The sequence below is a fragment of the Prionailurus bengalensis genome, chromosome A1 (assembly GCF_016509475.1).
Source record: "Prionailurus bengalensis isolate Pbe53 chromosome A1, Fcat_Pben_1.1_paternal_pri, whole genome shotgun sequence".
Classification (NCBI taxonomy): Eukaryota; Metazoa; Chordata; class Mammalia; order Carnivora; family Felidae; genus Prionailurus; species Prionailurus bengalensis.
This window is the reverse complement of record NC_057343.1, coordinates 116,715,129-116,733,986: the sequence shown is the minus strand read 5'-3', so window position 1 is coordinate 116,733,986 and position 18,858 is coordinate 116,715,129. Positions and strand designations below refer to the sequence as shown.

At 44.8% G+C, this 18,858-nt stretch overlaps 1 protein-coding gene across 4 annotated transcripts in view; it reads left to right on the top strand.

The window, feature by feature from the left end:
• Window positions 1-6,931: 6,931 nt before the first annotated feature.
• The window catches only part of NRG2 (neuregulin 2), a 185,888-nt gene continuing 173,961 nt past the window's right edge, over window positions 6,932-18,858 (top strand). For 3 of the 4 annotated variants that reach the window (XM_043575056.1, XM_043574884.1, XM_043574964.1), the window contains exon 1: window positions 6,934-7,867. In XM_043575056.1, the coding sequence (XP_043430991.1) occupies window positions 7,150-7,867 (718 nt within the window). In that variant the 5' untranslated portion in view covers window positions 6,934-7,149. Of the gene's footprint in view, window positions 7,868-18,858 lie in introns of all 4 variants that reach the window. The other variant, XM_043575137.1, reaches the window with a different exon arrangement.

Genomic DNA, 18,858 nt, shown 5'->3' with positions numbered 1-18,858 from the left:
ATCTGGAAAAGAGATAATAATTTGTGCTCACATAGCACTTTTCATCTGAAGGTCTCCAAGCACTTTACAAAGAAATAAGTATTATTATCCCAGATGGAAGGACTCAGACAGAGGGGGTGCTGCCCTTTCCAGCAAATTGGAGAGTAGAAACCCTTGGGCGTCTGACGCAGCCCTAGGCTATAAATTATTGAACCCTGTCCTCCCTTCACTGGGAGCTGGGACTATCAATACTGTGACTTTGCATAAATAATTAAATAAACAAGCAAGCAAACAAACAAACATCAGGCTCTACTCTTAAGAATTTTAGCATGTGTTCAAAACATAGGACAATGGGTGGTTTTAAAACCACTGAATTTGGGGTAAAGTCTAGCTACTTAGAATAAGAAGAGTGGTTATTCTAATACTAGCTAACATGTGCCAGGCATTGTTTTAAGCAGCCTACATATTATATTTAAGCCTCACAACAACTGTAACGAGGGAGAACCTATTATCACTTTACCCATTTTACAGCAGAGGCCACAGAGACACAGAGAAGTTAAGTAACGCGGCCAAAAAATCGGCTAAGCAAGTGACAGCGCCGGAATTCAGATGTGGACAGTCTGAGCCCATGGCTCACACTCTCAGCCAGTTACTCGGTGCCAGATACCGTGAAGCATTTTGCATGAATTATCTCATTGAATCCTCACAAAACCCCTAAGAGGTAGATACATCACTACCCCAGTATTAGCGGGGGAGGAAACCAAGGCTTAGAAAGGTGAAGCGACCTGCTCACATTCTAGCAGGGGCGGAGCCAGGATTTTGAACCCTGGACAAAACAGCACAAAACAGGCAAGGCGTGGAGGTTTGGGTGCCGTTTCTGCCACTAACTAAGCTGCGTGACCTTGAGCAAATCAAATCATCTCCGTGGCCTCTGTCTACCTCTGAGAAAAGAAGACATCGGGCTGCATTGATGCTGAAGTCCTTTCCAGGGCTAATATCCTCAGATTCTCCGTATCTGTTTTCTGTTTAGTCCCCTGTTTGAAACTCCTTGGAGGAAAAGAAATTAACCACACAGAACCTGAGAGTCACTCTGGAAGCCAAATTTAGAAAACAGATCTCAAAAGGAGAAAAAAGAAGTTTACAAAATGTCTTTATTTAGAAAACGAGACTGTCCTGCAGTGTTTGGCTGGATTTGTAAGACTCGGCGACCACATAAAAGCCAGACACATCTCCTCCACGAGCCAGTTCTCCTGGTCGTAGTGACTCGCGTAACCTGGTTCAGTGGCCAGAAATGGCCACTGAATCGGCTAAAGCTGGAAGAAGCCCATCCTGTGTAGGAGGGATCTGGGAGAAGGAGCCAAGCTTTTCATGTGGGTGTTCTATCTCGAATTCAGAATGTCTATACCATTCTGTCTACTTCTGTTTTTATTCTCAGTGATTATTATATAGTGACACAGCCCACTGCTACCATGAACCAGTTTTTTCACAACCTGGTGGGGAGCCATGGTATAGTCAACAGGTCTGGCTTTCTATTTCTCCGGGTTGTTCTGTTCAAAAGCGTGAGCTTGAGCCACAGGAAACACAATTATCTTAAAGAGGTATATCTATACACTCCCATGTTCGTGGCAGTGCTGTTCGCAACAGCCAAGGTACAGAAACAACCCAGATGTCCATCAGTGAATGAGTGGATAAAGATGGGATATGTCACTCTCTATAGAATTATTATTATTCAGCCTTAAAAAAGAAAACAATTCTATTTGCCACAAACAGGTGAACCTAGAGGACATTATGCTTAGCGAAATGAGCCAGACACAGGAAGACAAATACTGCACGGTATCATTTATGTGTGGAATCTTAAAACACAACAAAACAAAATAATAAAATAAAATAAAATGAAAGTTAGACTTATAGAAACAGAATAGAATGGCGGTTGTCAGGGGCTGGGGAGTGGGGGAAGGGGGAGAGATTGGCAAAAGAGTGTAAACTTTCATTTATAAAATGAATAAGCTCTTAGGATCTAAAGTACACAGGGTGAGTATAGTTGATAACACTGTATAGATAACACTTTATCTATCTATGTAGAAAACGATTGGCTTTTGCACTTTATATTACACTTTTGTCCATGATACCTCAATAAAGCTGAAAAAATAAAAATAAGGAGAAAAAAATAAAACAAACGAAAAACCTCCCAAAAGTGTGAGCTTTGAGTTTGTGATAAATCTTGGCCCTATTAGTAGACTTTGTGATCTTGGGAAAGTCACATCAATTCTCGCAATGTCTCAATTTTCCTCCTCTGTTTGTAAAAGTTGCCTCCACCCCTTGCTCTCCAGTGGTATACATTTCAGATAGTCTGCCACTGATAGAAGTATCTGGGAGAGGTCAGGGACCTCTACGATGACAACAGGGTGAGGCAGAGAGATGAGGCAATGGTGTGCACAAAGCAAGCATTTGGGCAACGACGAACCTGAACGGGAATCCTAACTCTGTCATTTGGGCAAGTTATTAATCCTCTACAAGTCTCTTCAGCTTGTAAAATGCAAAACTGTTGAGGTATGGAAATATAAACACGAAGCTCCTGACATACGATAGACCATTAATAAATGGCCTATTATTATTTTTGTGATCAGTTGTTGAATTATGACTAGTTAGCAGGTTCAGAATATCAAGATTTATTTTCTTTTTTGTCTATTAAACTTTTAAAATGTTTATCCATTTTTAAAGAGAGACAAAGACAGAGAGAAAGCAGGGGAGGGGCAGAGAGAGCTTGAGATTGAGAATCCCAAGCAGGCTCCATGCTGCCAGCACAGAGACTGACGCCGGGCTTGAACTCAGGAACAGCGAGATCATGACTTGAGCCAAAATCAAGAGTTGGATGCTCAACCGATTGAGCCACCCAGGTGCCCGATCAAGATTTATTTTCTAAAACATGCACACTAATTCACTTTGATCGCCAGGAAAGAGCCAATTGGGTGTGTCCTTCTAGGAAACCAGACACCCTCTTTTTCTATACTAAAGGCTTGAGGCTAATTATGGAAGCTGGACAGGAAACCTGGACAGGTACTTCTCTTCCCCTTAGAAGTCTCTGCCTACGGCCCCACTTTCTGTGGCCACGGGAATTCTAGTAGTCTGCTGGGATTTCAAAACTTTCCTTTTGTTCTGAAGAGGGTAAAATTATAATGCAATAATTCCCAACCCTTTTTAGCATCAGACTTTCATCTTAAGGCCAAAAAATAATTTCAAGGAATCCCATACAATGAAAGTTCTATTTGAAGTAGCTTTTTAAAAAAATTTTTTTAATGTTTATTTATTTTTGAGAGAGAGCATGCAAGCAGGGAAGGGGAAGAGAAGGATGGAGACACAGAATCCGAAGCAGGTTCCAGGCTCTGAGCTGTCAGCACAGAGCCCGGTGCAGGGCTTGAACTCACAAACTGCAAGATCATGACCTGGGCCGAAGTCAGGTGCTTAACCGACTGGGCCACCCAGGTGCCCCGGAAGTAGCTTTTGATTAAGAACATACATGATAACAATTAGAAACAGTATGAAGTTAGAGGATCCTCTGAAACATTTTTTTTCAAACAGGTAGTATACGAGCCTGATATAACATTCACACAGTACAAAAGGGTATAGTACTTTCACTCGCTCCTCAGTCACTCAGTGCCCTTCCCAGAGCCCACTGTTGTTTCAGTTTCTGCTGTGCCCTTTCAAAGGTAATCTATGCTTTATAAATACTTACATATTTATCCTTTAAAACAAGATGAAATGATAGGATATCTTTCCACTGTTCTTCATACCTAACAATGTCTTGTTATACTTTAAATTATTTTTAACGTTTGTTAATTTTTGAGAGAGAGAGACAGACAGAGCACAAGCAGGGGAGGGGAGAAGAGAGAGGGAGACACAGAATCTGAAGCAGGCTCTAGGCTGTGAGCTGTGAGCACAGAGCCTGACATGGGGCTCGAACTCAAGAACCATGAGATCATGACCTGAGCCAAAGCCAGACGTTCAACTGATTGAGTTACCCAGGCGCTCCCTGTCTTGTTATACTTTAAAATGGGTCTGTGAAAAAAGGAAAGAGGATGTGTGTTTTTGTTCATCATGGTGGCATCTACTATTGAAAAGTTGAATTGTATCTGTTAATATACAGAAAGTTCAAGTGTACATTAACTACACAGCACTTAGAGATTCTCAGCTCTAAGTTGGGAACCACTGGTATAAGAAAGTTAACAGTAATATTCAACATTAATTTTGGCCCGTACTCTGTATCAGGCATTGTTCTAAGCACTTTACACTTATTATCGCATATAATCCACATCCTTCAAATCCTTCTCTCAGCTTAAGTGTTATCTCCTCAGAGAAGCTTTCTAGCATCCAAGTTTACCTGCCCTCTCCCCTTTCCATTATTCCCTATCATTTCATCCTATTGATTTCCTTCAGGAGACGAGCCTCTATAAGCAATTAGTTACCTATCTGTCTATTTGTTTACTGTTGCTTTTCCCAACAGTACAGGCTTTAAGAGCAGGGACAGTGTCAGTTTGGTTCCCTGCAGTATATCCAGTGGCCTGTAGTGTGCCTCAGTGTTTGGCACAGAGGAGCCATTCAACTGGATATTAGTATATAACGAGCAATGAAACAGCTTTATGGGGTAAACCCTATGATGATCTCCATTATACATATGAGGAAACGAAGGCCTAGAGAGAAAAATGGGCTCATCCCAAAGTTTGTGAATTACAAAACTGATTTGAAACCCAGCTCTGCTTGACCCCAGAGCGCAAGTTCTTTACCACTCTGGTCTCCGGAACCGAGGTCTCAGTACAGTCCTGGCTGTGTGTGATCTTGAGTAAGTTCCTTTTCCTCCCTGGGACTGGGTGGTCCACTGAGAAACAGGAGAGTGAAGTTAGCAATATTCCTTACAGTGACGTTCTGTGACATGGGAGATCGTGATCTACGAAAATATAAAGGGGAACGTTGAAGGGGCCAACAAGACTGGCTCTCTTAAGAGAGCTGACTTTAGATCGTTTTCTTCCTTCCCTCCTTTCTTCACTGAAGATTTGCTGATCTCTGTTCTATGCCAGCCACTGTGTTATAGTGCTCCAGAGACTAATAGGACATAGTCCCTGCCGTTAAGGTGCCTGGTCTAATGGGTCTAATGCAAACCCACTAACAGCTGCTTTTAGTATAGGTCGGTGCCATCCAGTAATATGTATGAGGCCCATGGTTACACGAAAGAGGAAGGGATTAATTCCATCATGTTATGTGTATGGTTCTGGGGATGGAGGTAGATGTGAGGAAGGGGGAGATGAGGTATAATGCTGAGCTGGGCCTTGGGGAAAGAATAGTTTTCCCAGATGGACAAGGTTGAGGTAAGGCTTCTGGACACAAGAGACATTATCTGTGGAAGCACAGCAAGAAACAGCATGCTGTGCTGAGGATTCCTGGGGTGGTGGGTTGGCTCCCAGCGTATGGAGCTGGTTAGTTAGAGGGAGCCCATGAAGAGTCATGCTGAAGAATCTGTGAACTTGATTCCTCCGAGCAGTGGCATGGCCAACTCATATCTACATTTCATCTTTAGAAGGGTGACTCTGACGGTGGTAGCACTGGAGGAGGGCGATGGGGCAAAGGGTGCAGAGACTAGTTAGGAAGTGTGGTGGTAGCCGAGGTGAGAGATGATGAGCACTTGGACCTCAGGCATTCACAGCAGGGCTGGAGAGGATACACTGGAGATTTTTTAAAAGGTAGAGCAGAAGGACTTGGTGATTGATTGGATGAGGGAAAATAAGGGGAGACCACGGGACTTATTTGAAGGGACCAGGTGGCCAAGTATAAAATACTGCTATTGACAACTATAGCGAGTTTGGAGTGGGGTGGGAGAAATAACACTGTTGGCTTTGGATATGTTAAGTTTGAGGTGTCTCTTCGACAGCTAGGGAAGGTTTAGCTCCATCCTTCCTTTCCAGAATAGCCGTCCAAGCCTAAGCCAGACATCCCTGGGCTGGATTCCTGCGGGGCCCAGGCAGGGGTAAAATTCTCTAAGACCTGAGTAGAATTCCTGAGTTCCACATCCTTCAAGGATATAAGAATAAGCTGGGTATTGAAAACTAGATCCTTATTGATAGGAGTAGAATGGATCCTGGATTTGCTTTTTTAAATCAGATGCCGGCTCCAGTGGACCAAACCCTTCTGCCTCTTGCAAGCATCAGACTTCTACAAAGAAACCTTTTCCTATGGAGCAGCCAGCCTCTGGCCCTGACAGGCTCTGGCTCTCAAGCTGGCTCCCGAGAAGCCCCCTACCTCCCTTAGGGAACAGCTTTTTAAAAGAAGATGAGGTTGTGCAGCGCCTGGCCCTGTCTAGCAGCTGCAGAAAGCCCAGAGTCTTGGGAATGGACCCACTCCCAGCCACCACCCTGGTGGCGTTTAGGTGTCCTCGATGCCGAGACAAGACTCCACGTAGCCCTAACTCTTTCCAAAAATGATGGGACTGGAATCCTTCCCCACCTCAATTCATACCTCTAGAGCTCACTAGGTGTTGGCAGGGCCCGAACACGTGGGGTCGACTAGGGGCCGGCCTCTAGGGTCCTGCCAAGGAAGGGGACAACCCAGGAGGTGGAGGGCTGGCCCGCCACACCTCGCGTGGAAATCTCCCTGGCTGCTCCAGCTGATGGCCAAAAGGCAGGGGCACACCCTGTGTCCCACTCCCACTTTCATAGGACGGTGTCAGAATCCCTTATCTCTACTCCGTCCTCTCGTCACACACTGCCCTACTGTCCTGCCCATAAATCCCAAGAGCTAAGGTAGCGCGATTCCTCCCGCTTCCCTGCGGGCCCCGAAGCCGGGCGCTAAGGCAGTGCAGTCCCAAGCTTCCCCTGCAGAAGCCGCGCTCCTCACTCGGTCCGGGGGTAGAGGGGGCGCGAGAGAGCAAGTGGGCGGGCGTCCTATTCTCCGCATCCTCCTCCAGGTCCTGGCGCGCAGGGTGGGAGCGCCGCGCGGCTCCGCGCTGCGCATCGCGGCCCGCTTGCCGCCTGCCCCCTGCCCTAGCTGGGCCGCCTCCCCGGGCTGCCGGTGGAGGGCTACGAGGCGCTAACGTTACGCTGTTTCCGGTTTTCTAGCGGGCTCTGTTTCCCCTCCCAAGGCGGCGGCGGCGGAGCGGCGGAGCCCCCCAAATGGCCTGGCCAGATGCGGCAGGTTTGCTGCTCAGCGCTGCCGCCGCCGCCACTGGAGAAGGCTCGGTGCAGCAGCTACAGCGACAGCAGCAGCAGCAGCGGCAGCAGCAGCAGCAGCAGCGGCAGCAGCGAGAGGAGCAGCAGCAGCAGCAGCAGCAGCGAGAGCAGCAGCAGGAGCAGCAGCAGCAACAGCAGCATCTCCCGTCCCGCTGCGCCCCCAGAGCCGCGGCCGCCGCAACAGCCGCAGCCCCGCAGCCCCGCAGCCCGGAGAGCCGCCGCCCGCTCTCGAGCCGCAGCCGCCGGCGGCATGAGGCGCGACCCGGCCCCCGGCTTCTCCATGCTGCTCTTCGGTGTGTCGCTCGCCTGCTACTCGCCTAGCCTCAAGTCGGTGCAGGACCAGGCGTATAAGGCACCCGTGGTGGTGGAGGGCAAGGTACAGGGGTTAGCCCCGGCCGGCGGCTCCAGCTCCAACAGCACCCGAGAGCCGCCTGCCTCGGGTCGGGTGGCGCTGGTAAAGGTGCTGGACAAGTGGCCGCTCCGGAGCGGGGGTCTGCAGCGCGAGCAGGTGATCAGCGTGGGCTCCTGTGCGCCGCTCGAAAGGAACCAGCGCTACATCTTTTTCCTGGAGCCCACGGAGCAGCCCTTAGTGTTTAAGACGGCCTTTGCCCCCATCGACACCAACGGCAAAAACCTCAAGAAAGAGGTGGGCAAGATCCTGTGCACTGACTGCGGTGAGTCGCCCCCTCCCTCTGCTAGAGAAAGGGGGGAGGGGAGAGGTGGTAGAGAATGGGGGTGGGGCGGAGAGGTGCTGCAGGTGCCCAGGCCTGGCAGCGGCGGGCTGCTGGGGGGTGGGGCCGCCCCTGGGCAGGGCGCCTGGCACGGGTGGGTGAGGGGGTTGGGGTTGGGGAGAAGGAGGATCGGGCTCAAAGTGTGCCAGGGGTGGGGGGCGGGGGAAGGCGCTGGCCTGTGCCAGCAGCGATCTGCGGCTGATGTATGGCAAGTGGAGCTGGAAAGCTGCCATCATAGCCCAGTAGCGGCAGGAAAAACGGAGAAGTCCGGGCGGTGCTGGCCCGAGGCTCAGTGAGTCAGGAGTGACCCTCGGAGGCCTTGCCCGCTCTGCTCCCATGGGCCTGCCTTGCTCAGGCTGGAGAGGGTCTGCAGGAGCAGCCGGGCAGACTCCCAGCTTGTGAAGGCCTCCGCTTACAAGTTCTCCTAGGGAATGATGGCCCCCGCCCCCTCCTTCCTCTCCTGGGCTCCGGGTTCTGCTCATCCACACCGCTGGCGCAGACAGAGTTGGACTTTTTATGCTACTGTTTTCCGTCCTCCATGTGGCTCGGGTGTTTTCTCCATTGTGATTGCCCGTCTTTGCTAAGCAGTTAGCATGCTTTCTCTTAACGTCCAGGACCATCGAGCAGACACCTCTCTTGGCTGTTTCTGGGAGATTTCACTAGGTCTGTTGATGGTGATGACAGTGAAAGAGAGTAACTTCTGCTGAATGCTGTAAGTTCAAGCTCTGACATCTTACTGGCAGGATGTGTTGACTGCGTCTCTCATCTTCATGGTTTTGGGCGCTGCACAGGAACGCAGGTGACTGGAAACAAAACACTGAAATCTGTAGGTCTCTGTAGGTGGGAGTGGAGGTCTCCCATGACAAAAGTCAAAGAAATATCAGTTTAAGAGCTTTTGTTTCTTATCCCTGCACCCAATACTTCTCAGTAAGGTATTTCAAACCAAATCGGCCCCATACTGGAGTATTTGGTGTTAGCTTATCTTGTGCTTATTCATATTGGGGTTTCATTTTGTCCCAAGTAAGGCTGAATTTGGTGCTTGCTGTGTGACTCTGAGCTGTGTAATCACTGAATTGTGACAGATGTCCTGGATGGCCATCGAAGTTGGTTTGTTTACCAGTTTACCAATTGGTTCTAGATAGGCTTTGAGAAGCAAAGAATGTGTAACAGCTCATAGGAGGTTTTGCTGCCCTTATCTTTCTAGATCAATGCCTTTGACTTTTGGAAGCTTTCCTCCTCTTACCAACCCCCCCCCCCCCCGCCCCCGCCGCCGTCCTTCAGGAGACAAATTTTAATTTAGTGGTGGTAGTATATCTAGGCATTATGTTGAACAGTGATCACTTTGATCAGAAGAATCTTGAAGTATCTTAATAAGGAGGGAAAAACTTTGGTGGTAACAGCAGTTTCTCTCTCTGACATTGTTCTGAGGAATATTGTTGACTGCTCTTTAATGTCTTAAATGTTTTATGATGACAAGTTGAGACCAGTTAAGAATGTCTAATTTTTTATTGTTAAGTATTTTATCTGAGACCCCGTGGGGAGCTGTGGATCTGTATTGTGCAGTGGGAAATAGATAGTAAAAACATTTATTGAACCTTGTCCAAGGACAGCTTCTGTTTTGGTTTTCGGTGAGTTGCTCCTGAATATGCACGGGGCACATCACCACATAATCCCTAGTCTGGTCCACTGAGACCCAATGGTGATTGTCAGGTAATCCCCTGTCTTCCTCCTCCTCCTTTACTCCTTCCCTCCTGACAATTATGCCTTGTTCGTTTTAGTGAGAGTTTAATAGTTGAATAGTTGAATGTGTGATCAGGAAGGATTTGGAGGTCAGAAATGTTGTCTGCTTTGAGCTTATGATCGCCTCATATGACTGAAATGGCATGGGTAGTATAGTGCCCGGAAGATACTGCAATCCGTGCTAAGGAGAAGGCTCTCCCACACTGCAAATTGTCAAGGAGCAGGAATGAGCATGGAAGTAAACACTTCAGAAATGCAAATATTTTTGCTTTGAGTTGATAACATATAGATCTGGGTCAGTTCAGGAGGGGGGCTTTATACAAGGGGATTAGAAATTAAAGGACATATTTGCGAGAGGAAACTTGTGGAACTGGTGATCGTGTGGCAGAAGAGCATAGACTACATTTTCCTATTTTCGACTGCGGGGTTAAAGAAAGCAGAAAGCGTGCACTGGTGATGGTATATTAAATAAGGAAACAAAATCATCCTAACTAACCACAACACCTTCCTTGTGTTCAGCAGGAAATAACTAACAAATTCATTTTCTGTTTTCTGTCTCTAAAGAAAGCCCTCTAGGCCACAGGGTCATTGGGAACATTTTCTCCTTGGAGCAGATCTGCCCATTGCAAAATAGGGAAACTGGCACTCAGAAACTGTCATCATGGCCGTTATATTGAGCAACTGTGGTTGAATTGTTACTTTGTTTAGCCAGTTCCAGCTCTGAATGTGTCTGGATTCAGAGAGGTACGGTTCCTGGGGAGATCATCTGGAAAGGTGTGTTTTGGTGGGCCAGGACTTTGGGATAATATACCATATAGAGTGATACTGAGCTTAAAAGTTAGCAAATGTCTCAGTAGCATCAGTGAGGGGTCATACTGGACCCTTTCTAGAAGGTCCTCATAATGGCTAATTTCACCGCAACTGTAGAATATCGATTTGAAGCATGTGAAATCTGGCTGCAATAACAGTATGTGTCAGAGGGGTATTTTTATAGATCTCATGTGTATCATTCATCCAAAATTACTACCTCTGGTGGTAAAGAGTTGAGTAAAATCTTTGCATTTCTAAGATTGCATACATGAGGTGTTTTCTATGCCTTCTGTGGAAAGGAGATGAAAAAGAGTTAGAAAGAAGTCTTAGAGATTAGCAACTCTGTACAAGGCATCCTGTTCTGCAAACGGGCCTGCATTTTTAACAATGGTTGCATATATTTTGGTATAATCACACCCTATCTTGTTGTTTTCCTATGTGTATGCTCTTAAGCTGTTTCCTTGTTGAATAGACACAGCCGATGTGTTACCAAAAAAAAAAAAAAAAAAAAAGATCATTCTTCCTTTGGAACTTTCTGACTTGCAGTTTTCTTCCAATGTATAGTGTTCTTTGTTGTTAAAGATGGAAAAGGCAGGGGCGCCTGGGTGGCGCAGTCGGTTAAGCGTCCGACTTCAGCCAGGTCACGATCTCGCGGTCTGTGAGTTCGAGCCCCGCGTCGGGCTCTGGGCTGATGGCTCAGAGCCTGGAGCCTGTTTCCGATTCTGTGTCTGCCTCTCTCTCTGCCCCTCCCCCGTTCATGCTCTGTCTCTCTCTGTCCCAAAAATAAAATAAACGTTGAAAAAAAAAAATTTAAAGATGGAAAAGGTGTATTCCTGGAGCACTTTACATTCTTTCAAATAGTTTTTAATTAATTTGACATCCAGATTCACATGTTAGGGGAAGGTGGTTCACAAAATTTGGTAAAGCAAAAGTGACTGCATATTTTTAAAATGCTGTTTATTTAAAGAATCTTTTCTTCCCCAGCCAGCTGGAAACCCAGCTGTGCTGCAGCTTGAAGATGGGAAAGTGAAACTAGACTAGAAACTGACCATCCATGGTGGTAAGGACAAGGCTTGGTTATAGATTTAGGGGTAGCATTATTATCATAAAGTCTTTCGTTCTTTCAGTGGCTGCTTTCCATAGCAGTTTGTAATTCTTGGCGGTGGGAATCATATTTTATCTTTGAGGTCCTTCTCCTACCTCTCCTGGTCCCTGATGTTGGTACTGTGCTGGTTTATAGAGGGACTCTCCTGAGGGTCTTTTGAATGAACGAAGTCAAGTGAAGTTAAAAAAGCAAGCCTCCAGATTAATACTAAAACAATCTTAACTCTGATCTGTGACACCAAGTCTCAAAAGCTGAATTTGATGATAGCCTTTACCTGTCGCTATGGGAACCTTTTTTCCAAAGGAGTAGTTATCAACTAGAGTACTTAACCACAATGTGCTTAATCACTGTGCTGATTAGTGTTAATGGGATTTGAGCAGTGTCAAGAATAAAGGTCTTGCTGGAGAGGACCCTCTTTTTTTTTCTTTTTGGAGAATAGATTACCACTCCCTCACCCTCATGTTTAAATGAAAATAAAACAACTAAAATAAAACAACTAACAGTTTGAGTTAACAAATATCTTGGGAACTAGAGAGGGTGGCGGATTAACTAACTAGGTGACTCACTTCTTGGTTCCAATCCTCTTTACCGTCTTTTATTATCTAGGACATTTTCATTTTATTTCCTAATAGTGAGTGCATCAATAGCTTTTTTCCTTATAAAATTGTATTTAGCTTTTTGAGTATGTAAAATATTTATATGCCTTATTCCAGAAAGTACATACAAATATATGGTGAATGGGATGCCTGGTGTCTGACGCTTAATCTCAGCTCAGGTCTTGATCTCAGGATTGTGAGTTCAAGGCCCATGTTGGGCTTTTAAAAAAAAAAAAAATACGTGGTGAAAAGTCTCCCTCTAAGCTACCTGTTCCTAAGGCAATTGAAAAATGACAAATTCTTGAAATGTGTACTTCTCTAAAAGTAAAATGTTTGTCAAAGAAGCCATGTTTTTCTCTTAAAAGATGGAGAATGTTAATTTTGCCAGTGAGTCAGTATTATGGGAACTTCTTCCCAAGCTATATATATATATATATATATATATATATATATATATATATTCACCACCCTACCTCGCAAATATAACCCTTGGGTCAGGAATGAAAATCCCAAATTGTTTTCCAGATACTTTGCCTTTAAGAAGTTTTCTGTGACAGTGAATTTTGTGATGAATCTTAATTGGGACGCTCAAAGGAGAGATGCAAAGATTTGCCACTGAGCTTTAGGGCCATAGCTCTGCCGGTACAGCAATTCCTACTGTTTCACACTCTTGATAATCTCACAACAGAATCCGTGTGAGAAATCACATGATTCCATATGTGGAAAGAGAAAACTCTACAGTGCATGATTGCTTTGATTTTCATTTGGAAGCCAAGTCGAAGACTTCAGCTGTTGATGAAGAGTTTGATTTTGCTGTATTCCTGTACAATTGGTAAATTCTAGGACTAGCCACTTGAATACTATTTTGAAGTACGTTTAAGATAACCAATTTGAATGTGGTGTTGAGATTTCAGAGCATCGGGGAATTGCCACTCGAATACGTAAGCAAAAAACAAATATGGAAATCCAACAGTGGAAGTTTTTAACCCTCTCAATCCTTCTGGCTTAGTGGCATTTGGTAATTCCGCACATTGATTTGGAAAAGGAATGTTAATATCAATGAAGTTTCCCCTGTGCAGTCTTCAACAACTTGTTCTGGGGTCTTTCTTTTCAAGGTCTGAAGTGGTGGCAGTATAATTTGAACCAAAAGTAAAAACCTCCCCCCAGATTTTCAAAGGTATGTGAAATGGGGATTTTTGTCTTGTTTCTAGTGAATTAATCTTCCCCTCCTACTCACTTATTGGAATTAGCGCTTATAAATAAAGTCAGTTTATGAATTTCAAGAGATGATATAGGCAACACGCTAGAAAACTGGGGAAAGTGAGTGAATTAACCGGTGGAAGTGCTAAATTATGACAAGTCTGTGAGATTAGCCTCCTTTAAAAACATCAGTGCACACAGGTAAATCTTTGTGAAGTAGAGCTCCATGTTAAGCTATGGCAACTGTAGGAGCCTGGAGGGTGACTAAAAGGCATCAAGATGACTTGAAAGAGGACATGCTGTACTCAGGCAAAGAGCTCGGAGCTCTTGCCAATCTGGGGTCAAAAGACAGAGATTCATGTTGACTAAGAGCATTTGCTGTTAATCAGCTGTGATGTTTTTCGATAATTATAAATGACGCTCAGTTAAGGAGCCTTCTTTCTCTGGCGAGTTGCCTCTAGCCAAGTGTGGTATATGAGCTCCATTGTACAGTAACATTCCCTTCCCACTCTGTACTTGCAGTGAGAGCCAAGTTACCTCTCCAGGGACCTTCTCTGGGACAGAGCCTGTTAGCTCCTCCCTGTGCCTCTGCTCAGGACCTGGCCATGCTGCTTGCCTCCTGGGGTGGTCTGGAGGCAGTTAATAGTCCATTTACCCTTGCAGATGTGTCCAGAGTGGCAGAGGCACAGGTATCCTAGAGACTTCCGTATACTACAGCAACACAGCCCCCCAAGATGTGACGTTCAGGTCGCTTTTTATCCTTTTTTCAGAAACAGAATCTTTAGTGCTTCTCTTTTGTCTTCATAGATTTCCTGCCTTGTGCTGATGACATCGGCTTCCCCCTCCTCTTTTCCCTCACTGATCTGTTTATTCAGACTGAGGATCTGTCTTTGTCCTCTAGGCTAGGATGTTTTACTTGGTCTTGATCTTGCTATTGGTCCGACTAACAGAAGACAAACTGAGCTCACATTCCTCGGAACTGAGTGAGAGGAAAGTCACCCCATGGCTAAATACCTGGTTCAGTCCCCGGGACAGTCAGGACATCATTAATTCTATTGTGACAGTGATGCATTTTGGTATTCCTGAGGTTGTATTACTAAGAGAGCTTGGTTTCAATTCCATCTTTCAAATGCTTGCTTCAACAAATACTTACAGGTGTGCTCTGTGTAAAGAACTAGGTATTTTCTGGGTAGTTATATCAGACACAGTTCCTGTCATCAAGGAGTTTACAGTCTGGAAGTACAAAGATAGAGCAGCAGTTCAATCCAGAATATGATAAATGCCGTAAGATACCAGCGTAGTGCTTTTGGGAGCAGGGGAAGCATCTGAGAGGAAAAGAAGATCATATTCAGTTAGAGGATTCAAGAAAGTTTCTTGGAGAAGTAGTTTGAGATGGGATTCTAACAGCCAGGGATAGTTGAGGTAGGGGTGGTTTAGAGATAGAGACCAATTGATTGACTACATGGATTTCATGCAGAGAGAGCCACCATTCTCTTCAGCAGAGGGGCATATTTGTAGTATGCAAAATAACCAGAATGAAAAGGAGAATGGGAGAAAGGGTCTGGAGAGGTAGATGAGGGTCACATTTTCACCTGTTTTGAATGCTAGGCTGAAGACTTTATTTGCAATCACGCAAGTAGTATTTGAACGTTAAGAGCAGTTCAGTAATGTTTTGTGGTCATCGGTGAATGGGTCTTGCACGTATTTTGTTAAATTTATCCCTAAGTATTTCAGGTTTTCTGGATGCTACTGTGAAGGGTATTTTTGTTTAATTTTGTTTTCCAGTTATTAATTGCTAGCATACAGGATGATAGTTTTTAAAATCTGGACTTCGTATCCTGTGACCTTAATAAATTCACTTATTATTCCTAGTAACTTTTTTGGGTAGACTTCTTAAGGAGTTTTCTCTGTGTACATGACTATGTTGTCAGTGAAGAAAAGACAGTTTTACTTTTTACTTTCTAACCTGTTTGCCTTTATTTCTTTTTCTTTCCTTATTCCACCGGCTAGCACTGCCAAGGACAATGTTGAATACAAGTGGTGAGAACAAACATCTTTGTTCTAGTCGTGGTGGAAAGCATTCAGACCTTCACCATTAAGTATGATGTTAGCTGAAAGTTTTTCATAGATGCCCTTCCTTTAAAAAAATAAAAATTCTACCAAGTATGGTATAATGACTAAGAATTTGGGCTTTACAGCCAAACAGACCTGGGTTTGGAAACCGTCTTCTACATTTTCGAACTCAGTGATGTTGGGCAAATTACTTTCCTATAAAATGGGGATAGTGCTAGCACTTAATAGGATAGCTGTATTAAATGAGATAATACGTGTAGAATGATTAGCACAGCACCCGATAATAAATGTTAAAAAATATTAATTATTAACTAAATCTTATGAGATCAATGTGAGCAGGACAACTAATAAGTGAAAATTTTAAGTTCTAGAAGCAGACTGCAGGCAGGCAAGGGGGAGATTTTCACCAACCACTGTATTTTTAACCCAGATGTCCCTATTTATCTCAATACAGAGTCACTGGGTAGGGCTGGTTGAGGTGATGAGAAGAGAAGGGATTATGTGTGTGGTCTCTCTGTAGGGAAGTTCATGCTGGTTCTACGGAGGTCCTATCAGTCTTGATGTATCCATGGCTCTCTGTTGATCAATATTCTGAGAAGCCCACAGATAGATACTGCTTTTCTCTGTTTCACAAATAGGATGGCTATGACTAAGATCCATACTCCAAAATGTGCATTTCAAAATCTCAACATGCTTGTGGGGTCCAGGTTCTGGAGTCCTGCCAGGCCTGCTCTTTGACTATCACTGGTTTTAGCTGTTATTAGGAGGAGCTGCTGAAAGTCCCTGGAAAATGGCTGACAGTGTCTTTTCTTTTTTCCCCGCCCCAAAAGAGCAGATCCCTGACTCATCCTGCTTTGATTTGGGGGCTTCCAGCATTGGGGATGCTTTCACACTACACTATTCATATTCTGTCTTTCCTTGTTTCTGCACTGAGTTGGTGTGGATCTAGGGGCTGCCCAGGTGTGGTCATGTAACAGGGGGCATTTTTGGAGTTTTGGGGGTTTAATTTTCCTTAATTGATTAACGTGCGGAACCTGATGAAAGTATGAATCGTAGATCCTTAAATGTTTGTAGGACAAAGATTCCTCACCTTGCCTTCTTCCTTCTAAATATTTTTTGGCTATTATTAACCCTCAGATCCTGGGCTGACCACACATCCCCAACCTCAAGTATTCCTTATTATTTTCTTAGAGTTTTAGTATTTATGACCTGTGCCATGCATATGACACGTATCATTTAATGCCATGCATTGTTAATTACCTTTTGATGGGTCAGTATCTTATCTACTTCACCTGATTGTAAAATCTTTGGGGGAAGTAAGTTAACATATGACAAATATTTGATTAATGGCTATTGCCAAGAAAGAAGGGAGTGAGTGGATCCTTTTTGCTTTCTCTACGGGCCACTTTTGCCCTAGACAAATTTCAAGGTTCTTCAAATGACAACTCAGACTAGACCAATCATAGAAAGTATTTTCAGACATTTTGATAAAGGGCAGAATTTGGGTTCTCAGTTATATTTCTGTTCACTTTTCTTCCCCTTTGTAATCTATAGCATCTTCATTTTCTTGCAGGTAATTCTCTTTTCTTGAGTTTTAGAATTATGACTAGGTGGTTTTCCTCACACGTGTTAATATTTTGGCTTGTGTTTCCTTTCTGTCTTTTGGTTAGTTGGCATTCTGCAAAAAAATTCTCCAGTTTCACTTGCCATATGACTTTTTAGGATGTTCCCCACTTGGGTTTCTCACTGGAATGTCCAGTTGCACTCAGTTACTTTGACATGTTCATGCTTCAGGCTGAATATTTTAAGAAGTAAGAGGCACGACCAGGTGTCATCTGTAGTAAGCAGAGACCACAAATTACAAGTTGTTGTACCTCGCTGCCTAGTAGGCAGCTTGAGGGCTTCTGAAGGCTAGGACTGGTTCTTAGATCACAGTTGTTTGCTAAAAGGTCAGGGAGGGGAAACTCAGTGTTTCTTCATGTCTCTCTTTGGCATGTTCATCCTTTTTTTTTTTTTTTTTTTTCAGTTTATTTATTTAGCTTGAGACAGAGAGAGAGTGCGCGTGAGCACAAGCATGAGCAGGGAAGGGGCAGAGAGAGGGAGACAGAGGATCCCAAGCAGGCTCTGTCTGCACTGTCAGCACAGAGCCCAATGTGGGGCTCAAACTCACCAACCATGAGATCATGATCTGAGCCAAAGTCAGACACTCAACCGACTGAGCCACCCAGGAGCCCTGCTGGCATGTTCATCCTTTACCATTTCCTTGAAATGAGGCATTTTTTTCCACATCTGCTTGGCTGATGTTTTGGGCGGGGGGTTGGGGTGGGTCTCAAGAGGGTTTTTCTCTTCTAGCTCAGAGTGCCTAAGGATTACTAGTCATCACTTTGCACAGGGCTATGGGACGCAGCTTCCTCAAGTCAATCCCTCCCACTGGTACCTGTGGCCATAAGTATAATCTCAGCAGAGTACCTCACCACAGTTGCTTAGGCCAGTGATGAATATCACAAGCACTGCCTGATTGATGACTCTCTTTTGGAATAAGTTTGGCTTCAGAGAGGAGAGTTTATTTACCAGTCAGGATGGAACAGATAAATTAAGGAGCTCTGTCATGTCTCACTTCCTATCACAGAATGAGAAAAAGAATAGCAAGGCTGTATCCAGTGCAACTTTCCCAGTATTGTCATTGGTTGATTGGATTTCAGAGGGAAAATAATAAAAAGAAGAATTTTTAAAAAGGAAGAAACAAGTCTCAGCCCACAACATGATCCAATTGTCACAGAGTGAAACTAAAGCCCACAAGGGAAGAGCTTCTTTCAAAGGACACTGGGGCTTCCAAAGGCAGCTTCCTCTTAGTTGGTTTCCTTTTCCTAGTCCATTCATGTGGGTTCATTTCTGAGAACCTGTTGGTGCTCCTTGCTTCTGAGAGCCCTTGGTGCTCCTTGCTTGGGTCTGCTGTCACACCTGCTTTTGTCATCATTGTAAGTGCCACTCCTCAGCCCCCATTCCCAAGAACCAGAGAAGTTGCCAGAAATTTCTAGTGCAAACTTTCCAATGCTTTCTTGGACGTTAGGACTGATGGACCTAATGAGAAGATAATGAACAAGGCCTGGGATAGGGACCGGTGAGGGAGGAATCACATATGACAAATCTGGTGGAGTTTCAGGTCCAGTTCTTTTGGACAAAACATGGGGTTTTTCCAAGAAAGCCTCTCCCATACTTGCAAGTGTCATTTTCAAAAGGGAATGCTTTTTCCAAAAAGGCTAGTGACACGCATGGGGCCTCCTAGTAACGTGTATGTTAAGGTGTCTTGGCCAAGTACTGACAGTCATCCTTGAAGATGGCACTCCCAGGGCTCGGCCCAAATGATTCAGGCCAATACTGAGAAGAACCTAGGATGTGGAGCCAGGTAG